This window comes from Bombina bombina, chromosome 8, assembly GCF_027579735.1.
Source record: "Bombina bombina isolate aBomBom1 chromosome 8, aBomBom1.pri, whole genome shotgun sequence".
NCBI lineage: Eukaryota > Metazoa > Chordata > Amphibia > Anura > Bombinatoridae > Bombina > Bombina bombina.
The window spans coordinates 198,038,495-198,058,895 of NC_069506.1; the positions used below are offsets into that span (position 1 = coordinate 198,038,495).

Genomic DNA, 20,401 nt, shown 5'->3' on the forward strand with positions numbered 1-20,401 from the left:
GACCCTCAGCAAAAGCTCCCCCTAGGGACGTTATAGTGAGATTCCTGAATTTTCTGGACAAAGAAGAGGTGCTCAGGAATGCAAGAGACAAATCTCCTATAACTCACGCTGGGGTCCCCATACAAATTTTTTCGGACATCAGCCCCGCTACCCTTCAAAAGAGACGTGACCTCCGCTTCATTACTGACTCTCTTCGTTCAGCAGGGATTCAATACCGATGGGCTTCCCAGTGAGCATCATTACCTCAAAAAACGGAGAGACTGTGACATACCGCACACCCGATGATCTCCATAAAATTAATGAGAAATGGGGTTTGAAAATCAATCCCCCAGATCAAGACATTGACCACTCAGGCTCCTTTCAAACAGCTTCTGGAGAGGGCGGACAACCATGCCCCCATCTGCCAGAGTGAGGTATCGTATAATTAAATAGGAACTGAGAAGTGCCGGCTCTATTACACTATCTTCATCATCTGTCATATCTATATTGGACAGCTAGTAATTATTTGGCTCTCTTGTTTGTGTTATTAGTATTCTCACATTGTGAAGTGAGTTCAACGAATGTTTTCATTTTGGTTTGAGGTTGTCATCCACTTTACATCTGCACCAACGTATTAATAGACCACATGGGTTACATGCTATATCCATATTAGAATGTTAGTAATTATTTGGCTTTTATGTTTCCGCTATCTGTATTCTAACAATGTGAAGTGGTCACGCCGAATGTTTTCACTCTAGTTTCCAGGTGTAAACCACTCCACATTATCACCAAAGGATATAAATGTTCCTACTAATATGCCATATGTATTAGACATTATTAACTGAGCCTCACACGTAATATCTATTGAGACTAGCCACTATACATATCATGGACTGCTAGTAATTATTTGGCTCCACTGTTTATGCTATATAGACTTTAACATTGTAAATAATTACGAGTGTTCTCAATCTAGTTTGACGCTGTTATTCACTTTACATCTTCACCAAAGTATATTTATGTACTTTTTAATATGTTATAAGTGTTAGACATTACTATCTGAGCCTCATATGCTAAATCTATATTTGACTGTTAGTAATTATTTGGCTTTCATGTTCAGGTTATTTACATCCCTACAGTGTGAAGTGATCACAACGAGTATTTTTTACTCTAGTCTGCGGTTGTGATTCATTTTACACTGTCAACAAGTATATAAGTGCACTTTCTAATACGCCATATATGTTTGACTTTACTAACCGAGTCTCACATGCAACATATATCGAGGCTAGTTTCGGGCCTGCACTTCATTCCATATTGCTGTTTATTGTATTATCTTAATGTACTGTCCCACTGTTCATACTTCCAGTTTTCTTAATTTTTGGGCCGATTAGATGATGGTTGGCAAAGGCTTTCCATCTCCCCTACTCACATATACTTCTAATTCCCCATGGGGAGGAGGAGCTCTTTCCTCTTCATACACTCCCTTGTTTTGTAATCTCCCCGCTCTATCTATCTCACTTTCCACATATCCTCTTAAACAGCCTCTCACCCGCCTCGCTACTCCCCCTCCCCCCCCTCTCTTGCACTCTCTGGTGCAATTTAACAAACAGCACACGATCCCCATACACAACTAATCCCTCCCTTTTGAGCCTCCCCCTCTTCTCCTCTCCTTCATATCCTCCTCCCTCCTCTTGCCCCTCCACCCTCCTTATACACAAAACCCCCCCTTTTTTTTTTTTTTTTCTTATTCCAAAACACCCTTCACCCTCCTTAAAGCATGCCTTCTAAACTAATCAAATTTGTAACCATAAACACCAAAGGGTTGAATAGCCCAGCAAAACGCAGCATTATACTGAAAGACCTTAAAAGGATAGGGGGCGACATTATTCTGATCCAAGAATCACATTTCAAGAAAGCTCATGAACCGAGATGGAGCTACAGGGACTTTCCCTTGGCGTACTTTGCATCCGGCCCTAGCAAGAAAAACGGTGTTGGGGTACTTTTTAAGCATAATATCCCCTTCCAATTGGCACAAATAGACAGGGACCCTGAGGGCAGATTTATCATTCTTCAGGGCTCACTATTCGGTAGACATATCACAATAGCTAATGCCTACTTCCCAAATAAACTGCAGGGTACCTTTATGAGAAAGCTATCCAATCACATTCTAGATAACAAAACAGGCTCACTCATTATAGGAGGGGACCTCAATACCCCTTTAGACCCGACCCTAGACACGTCAGTGGGGACCTCCTGTATATCAAAAAAGGACATCAAGGTCATTAACTCTACGTTGAGAGATATAGCAACTCATGATGTGTGGCGCCTGGCACACCCTACTAAGAGGGACTACACGTTCTTCTCGCACCCTCACCGCGTCTATTCTAGAATAGATTACTTCTTCGCTGACCCTACGCTCCTATCCAATATTAAATCTGCTGAGATCCTGCCCATAACTTGGTCCGACCACGCCCCGGTGGTGTGCGTGGTGGACTGGTCAGAGACCCCGCAGGTCCCATATCAATGGCGTCTTGACGAACACCTTTTAGATGACCCCCTAGTCAAAGTTGAAATTAGAGGCATCCATTACCGAATACTTTAGCTTTAACGACCCCAAAGACACCTCGTACTTGACAGTATGGGAAGCGCAGAAATGTGTCATCAGGGGCCTTATAATTAAACACCAAGCCAGAATTAACAAATTGCACAAGGAGAAATACAACCACTTGCTGGCGACTCTGTCCAAAGCCGAACACCTACATAAGCAAAAACCAAATGACACTGCACTGTTGGACTCCTTGACCTTGGCCCGCACTGACTTGAGGGACTTCTTACAGATCGACTACCAAAAACAGGCCCTCACCCTAAAACAATACTACTACACACACAGGAACAAATCCGGCCGACTCCTTACCAGAGCCTTACGCCGCAGCACAGCTATCGCAAAGATCTTCCGATCTTATTATGACTTACTTTATAACCTTCACCCCCCGGCTGGCCCTGTCGGAACAGATAGTGCAGATAGGGAACCTTGTGACCTACATAACTACATATCTAATCTTCAACTGCCCCAACTGGATATATATGACTCCACAGCACTTGACAACCCCATTACAATAGAGGAATTGGAGCAAGCTATTAAAAACACCCCATCTGGGAAGAGCCCCGGGCCTGACGGTTTTGGTATTAAGTACTACAAGACATTTAAATCACTATTAGCTCCCCACCTCGCGCAACTCTTCAACAATATTGAAGAAGTTGGGGGTTTTTCCAAACAGATGCTGGAAGCCTACATAACCATATTACCCAAACCAGGAAAGCCCCCCATTAAACCTGAGAATTTCAGACCTATTTCTTTACTAAATGTGGACGTAAGCTGTACGCCAAGATCTTGGCGGACAGACTTAATAAAATACTGACTAAATTAAGCGCCCCTGATCAAGTAGGCTTTGTCCCGGGCAGGGAGACGAAAGATAATACCCTCAGAACCCTACAACTCATTTGTTACGCACGCACCAACAACATCCCCATGATACTAATTTCTACTGATGCCGAAAAGGCTTTTGATAGGGTCAGCTGGAGGTTCCTGGGTTCGGTCATGAGACAAATGAACATTAGTGAGGTCTTCATTTCTAAAGTGTTCGCTCTATACTCCAATCCTTTGGCCAGAGTACGAGTTAATGACATCCTGTCTGAGCCATTCGCCATCACAAATGGAACTAGGCAGGGGTGCCCTCTTTCCCCTATCCTGTTTGCCCTGTCCATTGAGGCACTAGCTCAAAAGATTAGACTTAACCCTCACATTTCTGGCATTAAAATTGGTCACTCTGAACACAAATTAGCCTTATACGCTGATGATATAATATTTTCCCTGACGGACCCCCCCCACTCACTGACTGCACTTCTAGACGAATTTAGAGACTACGGAGTTCTCTCCAACTTTCATCTTAATGTTTCCAAGTCAGAGATTTTAAACATTAACCTGCCACCGGAAATTATGACTCCTTTGAGGGCTGATGGTCAGCAGATCTTGACAGACGGATTGATTCTAAAGAGTGGGACGGAGCTTTTAAACACCTGAAAGAGGCCTCCATCTCCTCAGGCATCATAGAAACGAATTACAAATTAATGGCCAGATGGTATCTGACTCCTGCCAGAATCTGCCGGATCTATGGGAGGGGCAGTGGGAGATGCTGGAGAGGGTGTGGTGAGGAGGCAGATGTGCTTCACATCTGGTGGTCCTGCGAGAAGCTGGGCTCTCTGTGGTCGGACGTTTTGTCAGAAATTAATGCAAAGCTAGGACTGCGGATCCCAGAGGATCCGGGGATCCTGGTATTCCTGGGTCTGCCCAGAGTGGGGAGTAGACCCGGGAGGTCCCTACTACACCTTATGCTGAACAGTGTCAAGGCTCTCATTCCGAGAAAATGGAAGTCTAGAGAGGTCCCCTCGTTGTTGGAATGGAGGGCTCAGGTTTCCTTACTTTTAGGACTAGAGAGATATCATTACTTAAAAAGCGGTAACCTAGACATTCATGAAGCTATGTTGGAACTATGGAACCCTCCCGCTGTTGGCCAGACTGGCCAGTAAGGGGGGGAATATTTGCACGTATGCTAAGCTGGCACCCTTCTTCCCCCTACCCACTACCGTTACTTACCGACGCACCCCCTCCTTCCCTCCCCCCCCCCCCTCTTTTTTTTTTTCTTTTTTTTTCCTCCCTTCACCTCTTCCCCCCCCCCTAATTATCCCCCTCAGACTTCTTATCTTTCTACTCTAACCCTCAACTCCCCCTTCGCTACACACCTTAATTTAATCTTTTCTTTTGAATACACTTTTAACAGTACCCTGATGCCTCTTCAGGTCCCCTGTTGGGACTTTCCTTACTGAATCGACTCCTATTGTTAAAAAGCAGAATTATTTTAAGTATATGGCCCTACAAAACGGTCTATCTAAAACTTTATTTTTTCAGTTTTACTACTGTGGACCTGGTTATTATTGCTTGTGGAAAATTTATGTATATTTTTCTTTTCATTGTATCATTGTAACCACTCGCTGTATTTGTATGTTATATGCTCAATAAAAATCTTTAAACATAAAAAAAAAAAAAATCCTTGCTAATCACACAAAAAAAAAAAGAAATCTTTGATTTCCTGACCTCCGTCAGAAGTATTTTCATGTCCACCGAATCTATCAGAGTTCCCAGGAATGGAACTCTTGTGAGAGGAATAAGAGAACTCTTTTTCACGTTCACCTTCCACCCATAAGATCTTAGAAAGGCCAACACTAAGTCCGTGTGAGACTTGGCAAGTTGGAAAGTCGACGCTTGAATTAAGATGTCGTTGAGATAAGGCGCCACTACTATGCCCCTCGGCCTTAGGACGTAGCACCTTTGTGAAGATTCTTGGCGCCATGGCCAACCCGAAGGGAAGAGCCACAAACTGGTAATGCCTGTCCAGAAAGGCAAACCTGAGGAACTGGTGATGATCTTTGTGGATAGGAATGTGTAGATACGCATCCTTTAGATCCACGGTAGTCATATATTGACCCTCCTGGATCATAGGTAAAATAGTCCGAATGGTCTCCATCTTGAAGGATGGAACTCTTAGGAATTGGTTTAGGATCTTGAGATCTAGAATTGGTCTGAAGGTTCCCTCTTTTTTGGGAACCACAAACAGATTGGAGTAGAAACCTTGCCCCTGTTCTGTTTTAGGAACTGGGCAGATCACTCCCATGGTAAAAAGGTCTTCTACACAGCATAAGAACGTCTCTCTTTTTGTCTGGTTTACAGACAATTGAGAAAGATGGAACCTCCCCCTTGGAGGAATCTTTGAAATCTATGGAATACCCCTGGGTTACAATTTCTACGGCCCAGGAGTCCTGAACGTCTCCTGCCCAGGGATGTCTGAAATGATTTCTTTCAGTGCAGGCCCGAATAGGGTCTTACCTTTGAAAGGGATGGTTAAAAGCTTAGATTTAGAGGACACATCAGCTGACCATGACTTAAGCCATAACGCTCTTCGCGCTAAAATGGCAAAACCTGAATTCTTTGCCGCTAACTTAGCAAGATGAAAAGCGGAGTCTGTAATAAAAGAATTAGACAACTTAAGGGCCTTAATTCTGTCCAAAATATCATCTAGTGGGGTCTCCATCTGAAGAGCCTCTTCTAGAGCCTCAAACCAAAAAGCAGCTGCAGTGGTTACCGGAACAATGCACGCTCTAGGTTGAAGAAGAAAACCTTGATGAACAAAAATTTCTTTAGGAGACCCTCTAATTTTTTATCCATAGGATCAATGAAAGCACAACTGTCTTCAATAGGTATAGTTGTACGCTTAGCTAGAGTAGAAATAGCACCCTGCACCTTAGGGACCGTCTGCCATGAGTCCTTTATGGTGTCAGATATGGGAAACATTTTCTTAAAAACAGGAGGTGGAGCGAACGGAATACCTGGTCTATCCCACTCCTTAGTAACAATGTCTGAAATCCTCTTAGGAACCGGAAAAACATCAGTGTAAACAGGAACCTCTAAATATTTGTCCATTTTACACAATTTCTCTGGAACTACAATCATCCAGAGTCGCTAAAACCTCACTGAGCAATAAACGGAGGTGCTCTAGCTTAAATTTAAATGCCGTCATATCTGAATCTGTCTGAGGGAACATCTTTCCTGAATCAGAAATCTCTCCCTCAGACAGCAAATCCCTCATCCCTACCTCAGAACATTGTGAGGGAATATCGGATACGGCTACCGAAGCGTCAGAAGGCTCAGCATTTGCTTAACCCAGAGCTACTGCGCTTCCCTTGCAACCCTGTCAGTTAAAACCTCTGTGAGGGTAGTATTCATAACTGAAGCCATATCTTGCAAGGTGAAAGAATTAGACGCACTAGAAGTACTTGGAGAATCATTTAATGCCAAATTCTTATATGTCAAAATATGCTGTTTGCAATTTATAGACATATCAGTACAATTGGGACACATTCTTAGAGGGGGTTCCACAATGGCTTCTAAACAAATTGAACAATGAGTTTCCTCAGTGTCAGACATGTTTAACAGGCTAGTAATGAAGCAAGCAAGCTTGGAAAACACTTTATTTAATGAAAAAATCACAATTTGCAAAAACGGTACTGTACCTTTAAGAGAAAAAAAAGGCATACACAAACTGCAATACAAGTTAAAATTGCTCCAAAAATTCCGAAATTTTAACAGTGTACCCACTAAGCTTTAGGATTGCACCACAAGTAAAAAAGCAATAGACCCTCAATGAAAAAAACTGATTAATAAGTGTCTAAAAACGGTTAAAACCACCTAAAGTACCTTGCCACAGCTCTGCTGTGGCCCTACCTGCCCTTAGGAAGCGATAATATGGGGTTTAAAGCTTCAATTAGTCCCTCAGAAGACTCTCAGGACCTCAAGAGAAGTTGCTTGCTGCTTGTAAATGTAGGCCCCGTCTACCTCACTCGATGTTGCTGGGGCCTACACAAAACTAACAAACCCTGCCTAAAAGCCATGTGGGTTATAAACAACCCCAAAGAACCCTCAAGCAAATGTCCCATAAAACAGAAAACGTTACTCCCAGACACAAAAACGTTTGTCCCAAATTCACATAACAAACTGAGTGCCCACAAAAAATTAACCCTTTATGCAAGCTAGTAAAAACCTCTGATAACACTAGGATTACTTCCCCTAATGGGGACACTGTCAGCCTTTCTGAGTGAACACAGTCTCTGCAGAAAATATGACTGAACATACCTCATTGCTGTATAGCAAGAAACCGTTCCTCACACTGAAGTTTTCCTGTACTCCTCAGCTCATGTGGGAACAGCAGTGGACCTTAGTTACAAATGCTAAGATCATCATCCTCCAGGCAGAAATCTTCATCTATGTCCTGCCTGAGAGTAAACAGTACAACACCGGTACCATTTAAAAATAACAAACACTTGATTGAAGATAAAATAAAACTAACAGTTTAACACCTCTTCTCTTTACTCTTCCTGCTTAGAGCCAGCAAAGAGAATGACTGGGGGTGGAGTTAAAGGGGGAGCTGTATAGACAGCTCTGCTGTGGTGCTCTCTTTGCTACTTCCTGTCAGGAAGGACAATATCCCACAAGTTAGGATGAATCCGTGGACTCGGTAGATCTTGCAAAAGAAAAAATGCATTTTCTTCAGACACTAAAAACTTCACCTCCTCCTTGCACCGAAGGCAAAGAGAATGACTGGGGTTTGTGGGAAGAGAAGTGATACTTAACAGTTTGTCAGTGGTGCTCTTTGCCTCCTCCTGCTGGCCAGGAATGATATTCCCAACAGTAAGTGATAATGCTGTTGAATCACCATATCTTGGGAAAGAAAAGCTTACTTAGCGGAACTGACATGTTAGCAGGAGCATTAAATACCGCTCCACTTGCAATCTGGCCAAAAATGTTTAAAGGGACATTAAGCTGCTGGGTACAACTACAGTAGCAGAGTTACTGTTCACCATGTTGGTGTTTTTCATCTTCTGCTTGACGCTCTCAAAACCGCTCTCTTATTTTAACCTATTACAGATGCCGGTTGGTGAAGCTCCACATTTTGATACTGGGTGCCACCATCTTGGAGCTCACATACTCTTACCCGCTGGGTATTGTCCTTGATAAACTGAACTGCATGATAAATCTTGTCAAAGACAACATTGTTGCTGATCTGTGAGTGGGCAACAATGCTTAATCTCCAAGTTGGTGCCACCTAAAGTTAAGATGCTTCACTAACTGGCATCAAAAAAGGGCTTTGATGAGAACTGTAGGCGCTGGGAAAAAAAAAATAAAGCATGGAGAGTAGTAAACCTGGTATTGTAGCTGTGCTCAGCAGTTGTCCCTTTATAAAGTCATAGGAAGATGTATAATGTACTTTCATTATTTATTTTGCTCACTTCTCCTGTAGTTCAGCTCTCTAAATGTTGCTTTTTCCATTGTGACTATACAGAATCCAGAAATAAGAGCCTGCAACAATAATAAAGCTACTGCTTGATTACTGCATTAACTCATTCATAGTTTTCATTTAAGTGGCCACAGTAAAAGACTAACAACCAATACACAAGAGGCTTTTCAAGGGCTACATTCCTGGACTGCAAAACTCACTCACTGTGATTGATAGACCCTTCTCTCGTGCAACTGGCCACATGAGAGAAGGGGTGGGCATTACATACTTATCGGCGTGTGCTGCTTTTTATACTCCTCTCCACTTATGAGGTGGCGAAGAGAAATCACCCTAAACTTGCTCTGGGTGATTGACAGACCCTTCTCTCGCACGATTGGCCACACGAGAGAAGGGGCATCTCAGAGTGGGTAATGATGCATACGGGCCAACGGACGCACATATGCGCTGCTTGTATGCAGTGAAGGGGTGCGGACAAATTGTCAATATATATTGAACAAATGTTCCCTGCTTTTTAGGAACCACAAACAAACTTGAGTAAAAACCCTGACTCTGTTCCTCCAAAAGAACAGAATCACCTCTTTACCTTTTAGAACTATTAACCATTCAATTAAAGCCTGGGGCTTGATCTGTGGAGTCCTGAAACAAAAACTGACTCTGTATCCTTGACATACCTCCTGAATAAGTTGTAGCCTGCTCCTCACAGAAAGAAAAACAGAATTTATGCTTACCTGATAAATTACTTTCTCCAACGGTGTGTCCGGTCCACGGCGTCATCCTTACTTGTGGGATATTCTCTTCCCCAACAGGAAATGGCAAAGAGTCCCAGCAAAGCTGGCCATATAGTCCCTCCTAGGCTCCACCCACCCCAGTCATTCGACCGACGGACAGGAGGAAATATATATAGGAGAAACCATATGGTACCGTGGTGACTGTAGTTAGAGAAAATAATTCATCAGACCTGATTAAAAAAACCAGGGCGGGCCGTGGACCGGACACACCATTGGAGAAAGTAATTTATCAGGTAAGCATAAATTCTGTTTTCTCCAACATTGGTGTGTCTGGTCCACGGCGTCATCCTTACTTGTGGGAACCAATACCAAAGCTTTAGGACACGGATGAAGGGAGGGAGCAAATCAGGTCACCTAAACGGAAGGCACCACAGCTTGCAAAACCTTTCTCCCAAAAATAGCCTCCGAAGAAGCAAAAGTATCAAATTTGTAAAATTTGGCAAAAGTGTGCAGTGAAGATCAAGTCGCTGCCTTACATATCTGGTCAACAGAAGCCTCGTTCTTGAAGGCCCATGTGGAAGCCACAGCCCTAGTGGAGTGAGCTGTGATTCTTTCAGGAGGCTGCCGTCCGGCAGTCTCATAAGCCAATCGGATAATGCTTTTAAGCCAAAAGGAAAGAGAGGTAGAAGTCGCTTTTTGACCTCTCCTTTTACCAGAATAAACAACAAACAAGGAAGATGTTTGTCTGAAATCTTTAGTAGCCTCTAAATAGAACTTTAGAGCACGGACAACGTCCAAATTGTGTAACAAACGTTCCTTCTTTGAAACTGGATTCGGACACAAAGAAGGTACAACTATCTCCTGGTTAATATTTTTGTTAGAAACAACTTTAGGAAGAAACCCAGGCTTAGTACGCAAAACCACCTTATCTGCATGGAACACCAGATAAGCAGGAGAACACTGCAGAGCAGATAACTCTGAAACTCTTCTAGCAGAAGAAATTGCAACCAAAAACAAAACTTTCCAAGATAGTAACTTAATATCTATGGAATGTAAGGGTTCAAACGGAAACCCCTTGAAGAACTGAAAGAACTAGATTTAGACTCCAGGGAGGAGTCAAAGGTCTGTAAACAGGCTTGATCCTAACCAGAGCCTGAACAAATGCTTGAACATCTGGCACAGCTGCCAGACTTTTGTGTAGTAAGACAGATAAAGTAGAGATCTGTCCCTTTAGAGAACTTGCAGATAATCCTTTCTCCAAACCTTCTTGAAGAAAGGAGAGAATCTTAGGAATTTTTATCTTATTCCATGGGAATCCTTTGGATTTACACCAACAGATATATTTTTTCCATATTTTATGGTAAATTTTTCTAGTTACAGGTTTTCTGGCCTGAACCAGAGTATCTATCACCGAATCTGAAAACCCACGCTTTGATAGAATCAAGCGTTCAATCTCCAAGCCGTCAGTTGGAGGGAGACCAGATTTGGGTGTTCGAATGGACCTTGAACAAGAAGGTCCTGTCTCAAAGGTAGCTTCCATGATGGAGCCGATGACATATTCACCAGGTCTGCATACCAAGTCCTGCGTGGCCACGCAGGAGCTATTAAGATCACCGAGGCCCTCTCCTGATTGATCCTGGCTACCAGCCTGGGAATGAGAGGAAACGGTGGGAATACGTAAGCTAGGTTGAAAGTCCAAGGTGCTACTAGTGCATCTACTAGAGTCGCCTTGGGATCCCTGGATCTGGACCTGTAGCAAGGAACCTTGAAGTTCTGACGAGACGCCATAAGATCCATGTCTGGAATGCCCCATAATTGAGTTATTTGGGCAAAGATTTCCGGATGGAGTTCCCACTCCCCCGGATGAAATGTCTGACGACTCAGAAAATCCGCTTCCCAATTTTCCACTCCTGGGATGTGGATCGCAGACAAGTGGCAGGAGTGATCCTCCGCCCATTGAATTATTTTGGTCACTTTCATCGCCAGGGAACTCTTTGTTCCCCCTTGATGATTGATATAAGCAACAGTCGTCATGTTGTCTGATTGGAACCTTATGAATTTGGCCTTTGCTAGCTGAGGCCAAGCTCTGAGAGCATTGAATATCGCTCTCAGTTCCAGAATGTTTATCGGGAGAAGAGACTCTTCCCGAGACCATAGACCCTGAGCTTTCAGGGAATCCCAGACCGCACCCCAGCCCACTAGACTGGCATCGGTCGTGACAATGACCCACTCTGGCCTGCGGAAGCTCATTCCCTGGGACAGATGGTCCAGGGTCAGCCACCAATGGAGTGAATCTCTGGTCTTTTGATCTACTTGAATCATTGGAGACAAGTCTGTATAATCCCCATTCCACTGTTTGAGCATGCACAGTTGTAATGGTCTTAGATGAATTCGTGCAAAAGGAACTATGTCCATTGTTGCAACCATCAATCCTATTACTTCCATGCACTGCGCTATGGAAGGATGAGGAACGAAATGAAGCACTTGACAAGAGCTTAGAAGTTTTGATTTTCTGACCTCTGTCAGAAAAATCCTCATTTCTAAGGAATCTATTATTGTTCCCAAGAAGGGAACTCTTGTTGACGGGGACAGAGAACTCTTTTCTTTGTTCACCTTCCATCCGTGAGATGTGAGAAAGGCTAGAACGATGTCCGTATGAGCCTTTGCCTTTGACAGGGTCGACGCTTGTATTAGAATGTCGTCCAAGTAAGGTACTACTGCAATGCCCCTTGGTCTTAGAACCGCTAGAAGGGACCCTAGCACCTTTGTGAAAATCCTTGGAGCAGTGGCTAATCCGAATGGAAGAGCCACAAACTGGTAATGTTTGTCCAGAAAAGCGAACCTTAGGAACTGATGATGTTCTTTGTGGATAGGGATATGTAGGTACGCATCCTTTAGATCCACGGTAGTCATAAATTGACTTTCCTGGATGGTGGGTAGAATCATTCGAATAGTTTCCATTTTGAACGATGGTACCCTGAGAAATTTGATTAGGATCTTCAAATCCAAAATTGGTCTGAACGTGCCCTCTTTTTTGGGAACTACGAACAGATTGGAATAAAATCCCATTCCTTGTTCCTTTATTGGAACTGGGTGTATCACTCCCATCTTTAACAGGTCTTCTACACAATGTAAGAATGCCTGTCTCTTTATTTGGTTTGAGGATAAGTGAGACTAGTGGAACCTTCCCCTTGGGGGTAGTTCCTTGAATTCCAGGAGATAACCTTGAGAAACTATTTCTAGCGCCAAAGGATCCTGAACATCTCTTGCCCAAGCCTGAGCAAAGAGAGAGAGTCTGCCCCCCACCAGATCCGGTCCCGGATCGGGGGCTACTCCTTCATGCTGTTTTGTTAGCAGTGGCAGGCTTCTTGGCCTGCTTACCCTTGTTCCAGCCTTGCATTGGTTTCCAGGCTGGTTTGGGTTGTGAGGCATTACCCTCTTGCTTAGAGGATGCAGAATTAGAGGCTGGTCCATTTCTGCGAAAGGGACGAAAATTAGGCTTATTTTTAGCCTTAAAAGACCTATCCTGTGGAAGGGCGTGGCCCTTTCCCCCAGTGATGTCTGAAATAATCTCTTTCAAATCAGGTCCAAATAAAGTTTTACCTTTGAAAGGAATGTTAAGCAATTTTGTCTTGGATGACACATCCGCTGACCAAGACTTTAGCCAAAGCGCTCTGCGCGCCACGATAGCAAACCCTGAATTTTTCGCCGCTAATTTTGCTAATTGCAAAGCGGCATCAAAAATAAAAGAGTTAGCCAATTTAAGTGCGTGAACTCTGTCCATAACCTCCTCATATGGAGTTTCTCTACTGAGCGACTTTTCTAGTTCCTCGAACCAGAACCACGCTGCCGTAGTGACAGGAACAATGCATGAAATTGGTTGTAGAAGGTAGCCTTGCTGTACAAAAATCTTTTTAAGCAAACCTTCCAATTTTTTATCCATAGGATCTTTGAAAGCACAACTATCTTCGATAGGAATAGTAGTGCGTTTGTTTAGAGTAGAAACTGCCCCCTCGACCTTGGGGACTGTCTGCCATAAGTCCTTTCTGGGGTCGACCATAGGAAATAATTTCTTAAATATAGGGGGAGGAACAAAAGGTATGCCGGGCTTTTCCCACTCTTTATTTACTATGTCCGCCACCCGCTTGGGTATAGGAAAAGCGTCGGGGGGCACCGGAACCTCTAGGAACCTGTCCATCTTGCATAATTTCTCTGGAATGACCAAATTGTCACAATCATCCAGAGTAGATAACACCTCCTTAAGCAGTGCGCGGAGATGTTCTAATTTAAATTTAAATGTCACAACATCAGGTTCAGCTTGATGAGAAATTTTTCCTGAATCTGAAATTTCTCCCTCAGACAAAACCTCCCTCATGGCCCCTTCAGATTGGTGTGAGGGTATGACAGAACAATTATCATCAGCGTCCTCTTGCTCTTCAGTGTTTAAAACAGAGCAATCGCGCTTTCTCTGATAAGTAGGCATTTTGGATAAAAGATTTGCTATGGAGTTATCCATTACAGCCGTTAATTGTTGCATGGTAATAAGTATTGGCGCACTAGATGTACTAGGGGCCTCCTGCATGGGCAAAACTGGTGTAGACACAGTAGGAGATGATGTAGTATCATGTTTACTCCCCTCATTTGAGGAATCATCTTGGGCAATATCATTATTTGTGGCAGTACTGTCCTTACTTTGTTTGGACGCTATGGCACAATTATCACATAAATTTAAATGGGGAGACACATTGGCTTTCATACATATAGAACATAGCTTATCTGAAGGTACAGACATGTTAAACAGGCTTAAACTTGTCAACAAAGCACAAAAAACGTTTTAAAATAAAACCGTTACTGTCACTTTAAATTTCAAACAGAAAACACTTTATTACTGAATATGTGAAAAAGTATGAAGGAATTGTTAAAAAATTACCAAAATTTCACCACAGTGTCTTAAAGCCTTAAAAGTATTGCACACCAAATTTCAGAGCTTTAACCCTTAAAATAACGGAACCGGAGCCGTTTTTCAATTTAACCCCTATACAGTCCCAGATATAGTCTTTGCTAAGACCCAACCAAGCCCTGAGGGAAATACGATACCAAATGACGCCTTCTAAAAGCTTTTTCAGAGATTCTTAGATCCTCACACATGCATCTGCATGCCCTGCTCTCAAAAAACAACTGCGCATTAATGGCGCGAAAATGAGGCTCAGTCTATGACTAGAAAGGCCCCCTAACTGAAAAAGGTGTCCAATACAGTGCCTGCCGTTTTATAAATGTTCCCCAAGATTATAAATGCCAATTGTTAGCCTAAATCTGAATAATATGCACAAATAAAGCAATCGATTTAGCCCATAAAAATGTCTACAAGTTTTTTAGCCCATAATAAGCCCTTTATTCTGTTTGTTTTTGACTAAGAAAATGGCTTACCGGTCCCCATGAGGGGAAATGACAGCCTTCCAGCATTACACAGTCTTGTTAGAAATATGGCTAGTCATACCTTAAGCAGAAAAGTCTGCTAACTGTTTCCCCCAACTGAAGTTACTTCATCTCAACAGTCCTATGTGGAAACAGCAATCGATTTTAGTTACTGTCTGCTAAAATCATCTTCCTCTTACAAACAGAAATCTTCATCCTTTTCTGTTTCAGAGTAAATAGTACATACCAGCACTATTTTAAAATAACAAACACTTGATAGAAGAATAAAAACTACATTTAAACACCAAAAAACTCTTAACCATCTCCATGGAGATGTTGCCTGTGCAACGGCAAAGAGAATGACTGGGGTGGGCGGAGCCTAGGAGGGACTATATGGCCAGCTTTGCTGGGACTCTTTGCCATTTCCTGTTGGGGAAGAGAATATCCCACAAGTAAGGATGACGCCGTGGACCGGACACACCAATGTTGGAGAAATCCTGACAGAGGGACACGCTTCATACTAGACAAGGAAGAGCTGGGTCTCCATTAATTTTTGTGGGATCCTGCAGCCTGAGCAGCTGAACAAGAGATAGATAAAAGATTGACAATGGATGGTCAAAATTTGCTGTACAGACAATATCCGCAGAAAAAGACTAGCTAAAACAGCTTTGACAGTAAATTCCATACTATAAAGTCAACAACTGCCGTTAACAGCCTTAATCAGCTGTACACGATCCCAAACTCTTACAAGGATCCCTTTCCTGATGCAAAATCAGAAAGCTTATGCAACCAAAGTCATTGCTGATGACACACAAACCAGTCTGACAGTAGGGCAAATAGTCTGTAAACTGAAAGAAACACATCTGAAGCCTTAAAGCATTAAGCCCCATTCGGGTCTGAGTACGAGGTGCCAACCTCTAAGGGAGTAGTATTTTGTCAGGTTAAAGTGGAGATAGGCCTATTACGCTTATGGACTAACTTCCCAGACCCCTGAAGGCTAAGAAAATACCCCCAGCCACTAGAGACTTAGTAAGGCACTTTTATTTGTCTGATTACACACAAACAATCAACTGTATAGCATTTAGTAAAGAAAGTAAAAAAATGAGTCTTAAATGCAGGAGAATGTCCTTATCCAAATGGCTTAGAAACACTGTTCCAGGAGGAAGGGGAGTGATTATCCATAATGCCTTACAAACTGTGAAGTTTGCTGAGCCATATTAACCTCTTGCTGACCTGCTTGTTACTCTTGGGGTAAATGGAGCCTAAAAACACAAGAAAGGGCCACACAGAGTGAAGCACTATAGTTTGTGTGCAAGCCTTAACAGGTTTTTTGCGTTTGTTTGCGCGCAAGTTAAATTGTGCTCGTATTACAAGTGGAAAGTAAATGCAAACGCGTCAGCACAATCTATCCCAAGCATGAGCGGATGTAAGCAACTGTCCAATCTACTTCTATTATCAATTTTGCTTTAATCCTTTGGTATCCTTTCTTGAAGGAGCAACAATGCACTACTGGGAGCTAGTTTAACACATCAGTAAGCCAATCACTAAAGGCATATATGTGCAGCCACCAATAAGAAGCTATCGCCAGAGCCTACCTAGGTATGCTTTTCAACAAAGGACACCAAATGAACAAAGACAATTAGATAAAATAAATAAATTGGAAATTGTGTAAAATTGTATGCTCTATCTGAATCATTAAAGAAATTATTTAGGGTTTCATGTCCCTTTAAGTGCCCAATTATAAATGTGTAAAACACTAAGGCCAAGCAAATACTGTTTATATACTTTCAGGGAAAAATATTGGTGGCCCAACTTCAAGGGTTTAAACAGGAGCATTTCAGCCCAGCTCAGGGAGGCTGTCATCTCCACACTGAGAGAAGATTTCTCCCCATTTGAACTCCATTGTTGACCCCTCAGCCAAAGAGGAACTATTGAAAACCCCTATCACTCAACGTGAAGACTGAACACTTTATAGTTTTGTCCTCTCCATGCTGGAGATAAAACACAATTGGGTGGCATTGTGCGATGCAGTAAAGCTCTGCAATGTCCCACATATGATGATTCATGGACTCTCACCATCGTTTAAAATAGAAAAAAACACTTCCAATAGTTGAACAAACACGTGATCACTCTTTTCAATGTTCCAATGACATCTGGAACCTTGTCTACAAAAAAGTAATGACAGGTACTATAAATAAACTAGGGAAATAACCAAGCTTATTCATCTGTTACAGGCCAATAATTATTATTTTATTTTTTTTAAACTGATGTCAAATCTAACAATCTATTATTATTTCTCAAGTCCATCTTTATTAATCTACTGAGAAATGAACACACAGAATTTACAGTGTGCACATGGCTTTGAAGGAAATTTTGAATCTTGGATCATAACATCTTATGTTTACTTAACTCACACTGAACAACCTGGTTAGAATGACAATTTTTAAACATATACATACTGGAGTCAAGTGGTCTGTCTCACTCCGATATAACGGTTCAGTTCCCTGTAAGGTCACGGTGTGTAATTTTACCTTTTAAATAGAAATTAAGATATAATAAAATAGAAATTAAAACCAAAACTATAGCAATTTCTATATATTTGCTCATATACCTTGACAATATTCACCAATGAGAACCTAAAAGCTAGGTAGGGAATCTGGTGTATAATTGAGGGATATGAGCCAAGATATAGAAATTGTTGTAGTTTTGGTGTTCATTTCTAGTTATTTTGGTTCCTTCAGGATAATATAGAAACTGAAAAGAGTGCAAATCAGTGTCTTGAACAGTATGAGCATGAAAAAAGAAACAAAAATATACAAAAAAATCAAGCAGAATTATGAGAAAATACAGTGTATATGGACCATTTCATTACAGATGGCCAATTTCATGGTCAAAAATTAGTGGCTAATAAGTAATCATTGTTGCTGTGAAATTCTACAAATGGAATTATTAGCATGTTAGAAATAAACTATGTGATGGATGATCCCTAATTTCACTACTTCAGGCATCGCATAAGTTAATTTTTTAATGGGAAGAACTACTTTTAAATCAAGGCTCACACACCATTCAAGATAAAGGATGATGGTCAAATGATATTACCATGTATTTAAGAAGGGGGTAATACTAAAAATCATATTGAATAAGCTCTGTTTACCCATTTAACGTTACAACTTGGTGAGATACAGATACATATGTGAATAATTAATGTCATTGGTCTGTTACGGATTTACTGATCATGAAATCAATCAACACTCCTATTATGGATTCAAGCTTTAGAGATAAATCAGATTAACAAAATAAACAAATAGGAAAGTTAAGTGTAACGGTGGCACCATATATTGTATAAAGGACAAACCTAATGTATCACTTGATGAAATGGGAACACAGTAATACATTTGAAAGTGAATGGTGGCTAGACATGTTATTGTCAAATATTTTTATCAATGGACTATTTCAGTTATGGTCTTTAAAGTAAAATTCTAAGCAAGGAATTTGGCAGTCAATTTGGGTGCTTACCCCAGTATTCCATGGTGAAGAGGAATGGATGCTGGAAATGATCTTAGTTGTACCCTTAAACAGAATTTTACAGGGTCCAGAACAGGCTTCCAAAACCTTTCCACGAGCTGCATAGAAAATAATTTATAAAATCATTAACAAAGCTCGGATTGGCACATATGATTTAATTTATTAGTAACATTATACCATAGGAGAGCCTTAAAATATCTGAATTATGTGTACCTACCTCAGTTTCAACCTTCTGTAGAGAAGGATTTGGACCACAAAGGACACATAAATCTATCCCAGGCACCAGCTGAAAGGTAAGCAGCCTGTGGGGAACCTTAAAAACAAAAGTCTAAATAACTACATATTAATTTTAAGACACATCTCAATACGAGCTAAATATATTAAAAGGAAAGGGAGAAATATGATAAAAACAAATTGAAAATATTAAATAACATTATAGACACAGTAAAACAAATACAACATGACTTGTGTACTAAAAATCTGCTCCTGTAACTAAAACTAGCAATATCAGTGCTTTCTATAAGAATGAAGCAGCATTCTCTAAAGCTGCCACCTCAATATAATAGATTTACCATTTATTCTGCCTTACTGCAAATGTAGTTTAGTAACTACGCAGCGTGTCTCATTTTTTCATATGATCAATAAAAGCCTTGTTACAAAAGTTACTTAAGCTATATTAACCCTTTGAGTGCTAAGCTGGATTTATTTTTATTTTATTTTTTTTACTTTTTTTCTTTTTACCCCAGATCCCCAGACCTATACCGTTGGAAAGGTTAGGTGATTACCTTTCCAACGGTGGGTCTTGGGGGTCTGTGGCTGCTTAGATGCCTGAGATACAAGCTTCTAAGCAGCATGCCCCCTTTCCCTATCTTGTCCATTGTAATTTTTAAATAAAGTTGTGCGGTGACGTCACCGCATGTAACGGGAATCCCCGACGATGCCAGTCACTATGCAGGCCCGATCCCCGGGGTGGGAGTTGATGGGAGCCCCCAGATTGCTCTCAAGGTAGGTGAGTGCTAGCGACGGCTCTGAGCCGTCGTTAGCACTCAAGGGTAAGCCACCAATCAGCAAGTGCTACCCAGGTGCTGAACCAATAATAGCCCGGCTCCTAAGCTTACATTGCTGATTTTCAAAAAAAAGATACCAAGAGAATGAAGAAAAGTTGATAATAGGAGTAAATTAGAAAGTTGCTTAAAATTGCTGCTCTATCTGAATCATGAAAGAAAAAATGTGGGTTTCATTTCCCTTTAACCCCTTGACTTCTAATGACGGCTCTGAGCCGTCAGAGTTTCCCACTCTGGTGCTAATGACGGCTCAGAGTCGTCACTAGCACTCTCCCAACTTGAGGGAGATCTGGGGGCTCCCACCCGCTCCTACCCCGGCAATCGGTGCTTCATAATGAAAGGCATCGCCCGGGGCTTCCGCTTTGCGTGGCGACGTCAAGCGAAATAAACGTGATGACGTCACCGCGCAACTTTATTTAACATTAACAATGTTAAATATAGGAGCAGGGGGCATGCTGCTTAGAAGCCTGTATCTCAGGCATCTAAGCAGCTACAGACCCCCAAGACCCACCGTTGGAAAGGTAATCGCCTAACCTTTACAACGGTGTAAGTCTGGGGATCTGAAATAAATAAAAAAAAAAAAGTAAAAAAAAAATATTTTTAAAAATATTAAAAATAAAAAACCCTTTAAGAAAACGTTAGCACCCAGGTGGGAAAGTGCTTAGCACTCAAAGGGTTAAGTAAGTTTCTCTGTTCAAGTATAGAGTTAGAGAACTAAGGGAAGTTTTTAAATTGTTTGCTGTGTAAGGTGTGCAAAGTTTTAAGCTTATATTTAACTGTTTTTTTA

At 41.7% G+C, this 20,401-nt stretch overlaps 1 protein-coding gene across 1 annotated transcript in view; it reads right to left on the minus strand.

The window, feature by feature from the left end:
* The window catches only part of FUZ (fuzzy planar cell polarity protein), a 368,361-nt gene that overhangs the window by 68,362 nt on the left and 279,598 nt on the right, over positions 1–20,401 (minus strand). Inside the window, exons 7-8 of the mRNA XM_053690829.1 lie at positions 18,768–18,863; positions 18,542–18,648 (exon numbers count right to left, since the gene is read on the minus strand). Coding sequence (XP_053546804.1) covers positions 18,542–18,648; positions 18,768–18,863 — 203 coding nt within the window. The remainder of the gene's footprint in view (positions 1–18,541; positions 18,649–18,767; positions 18,864–20,401) is intronic.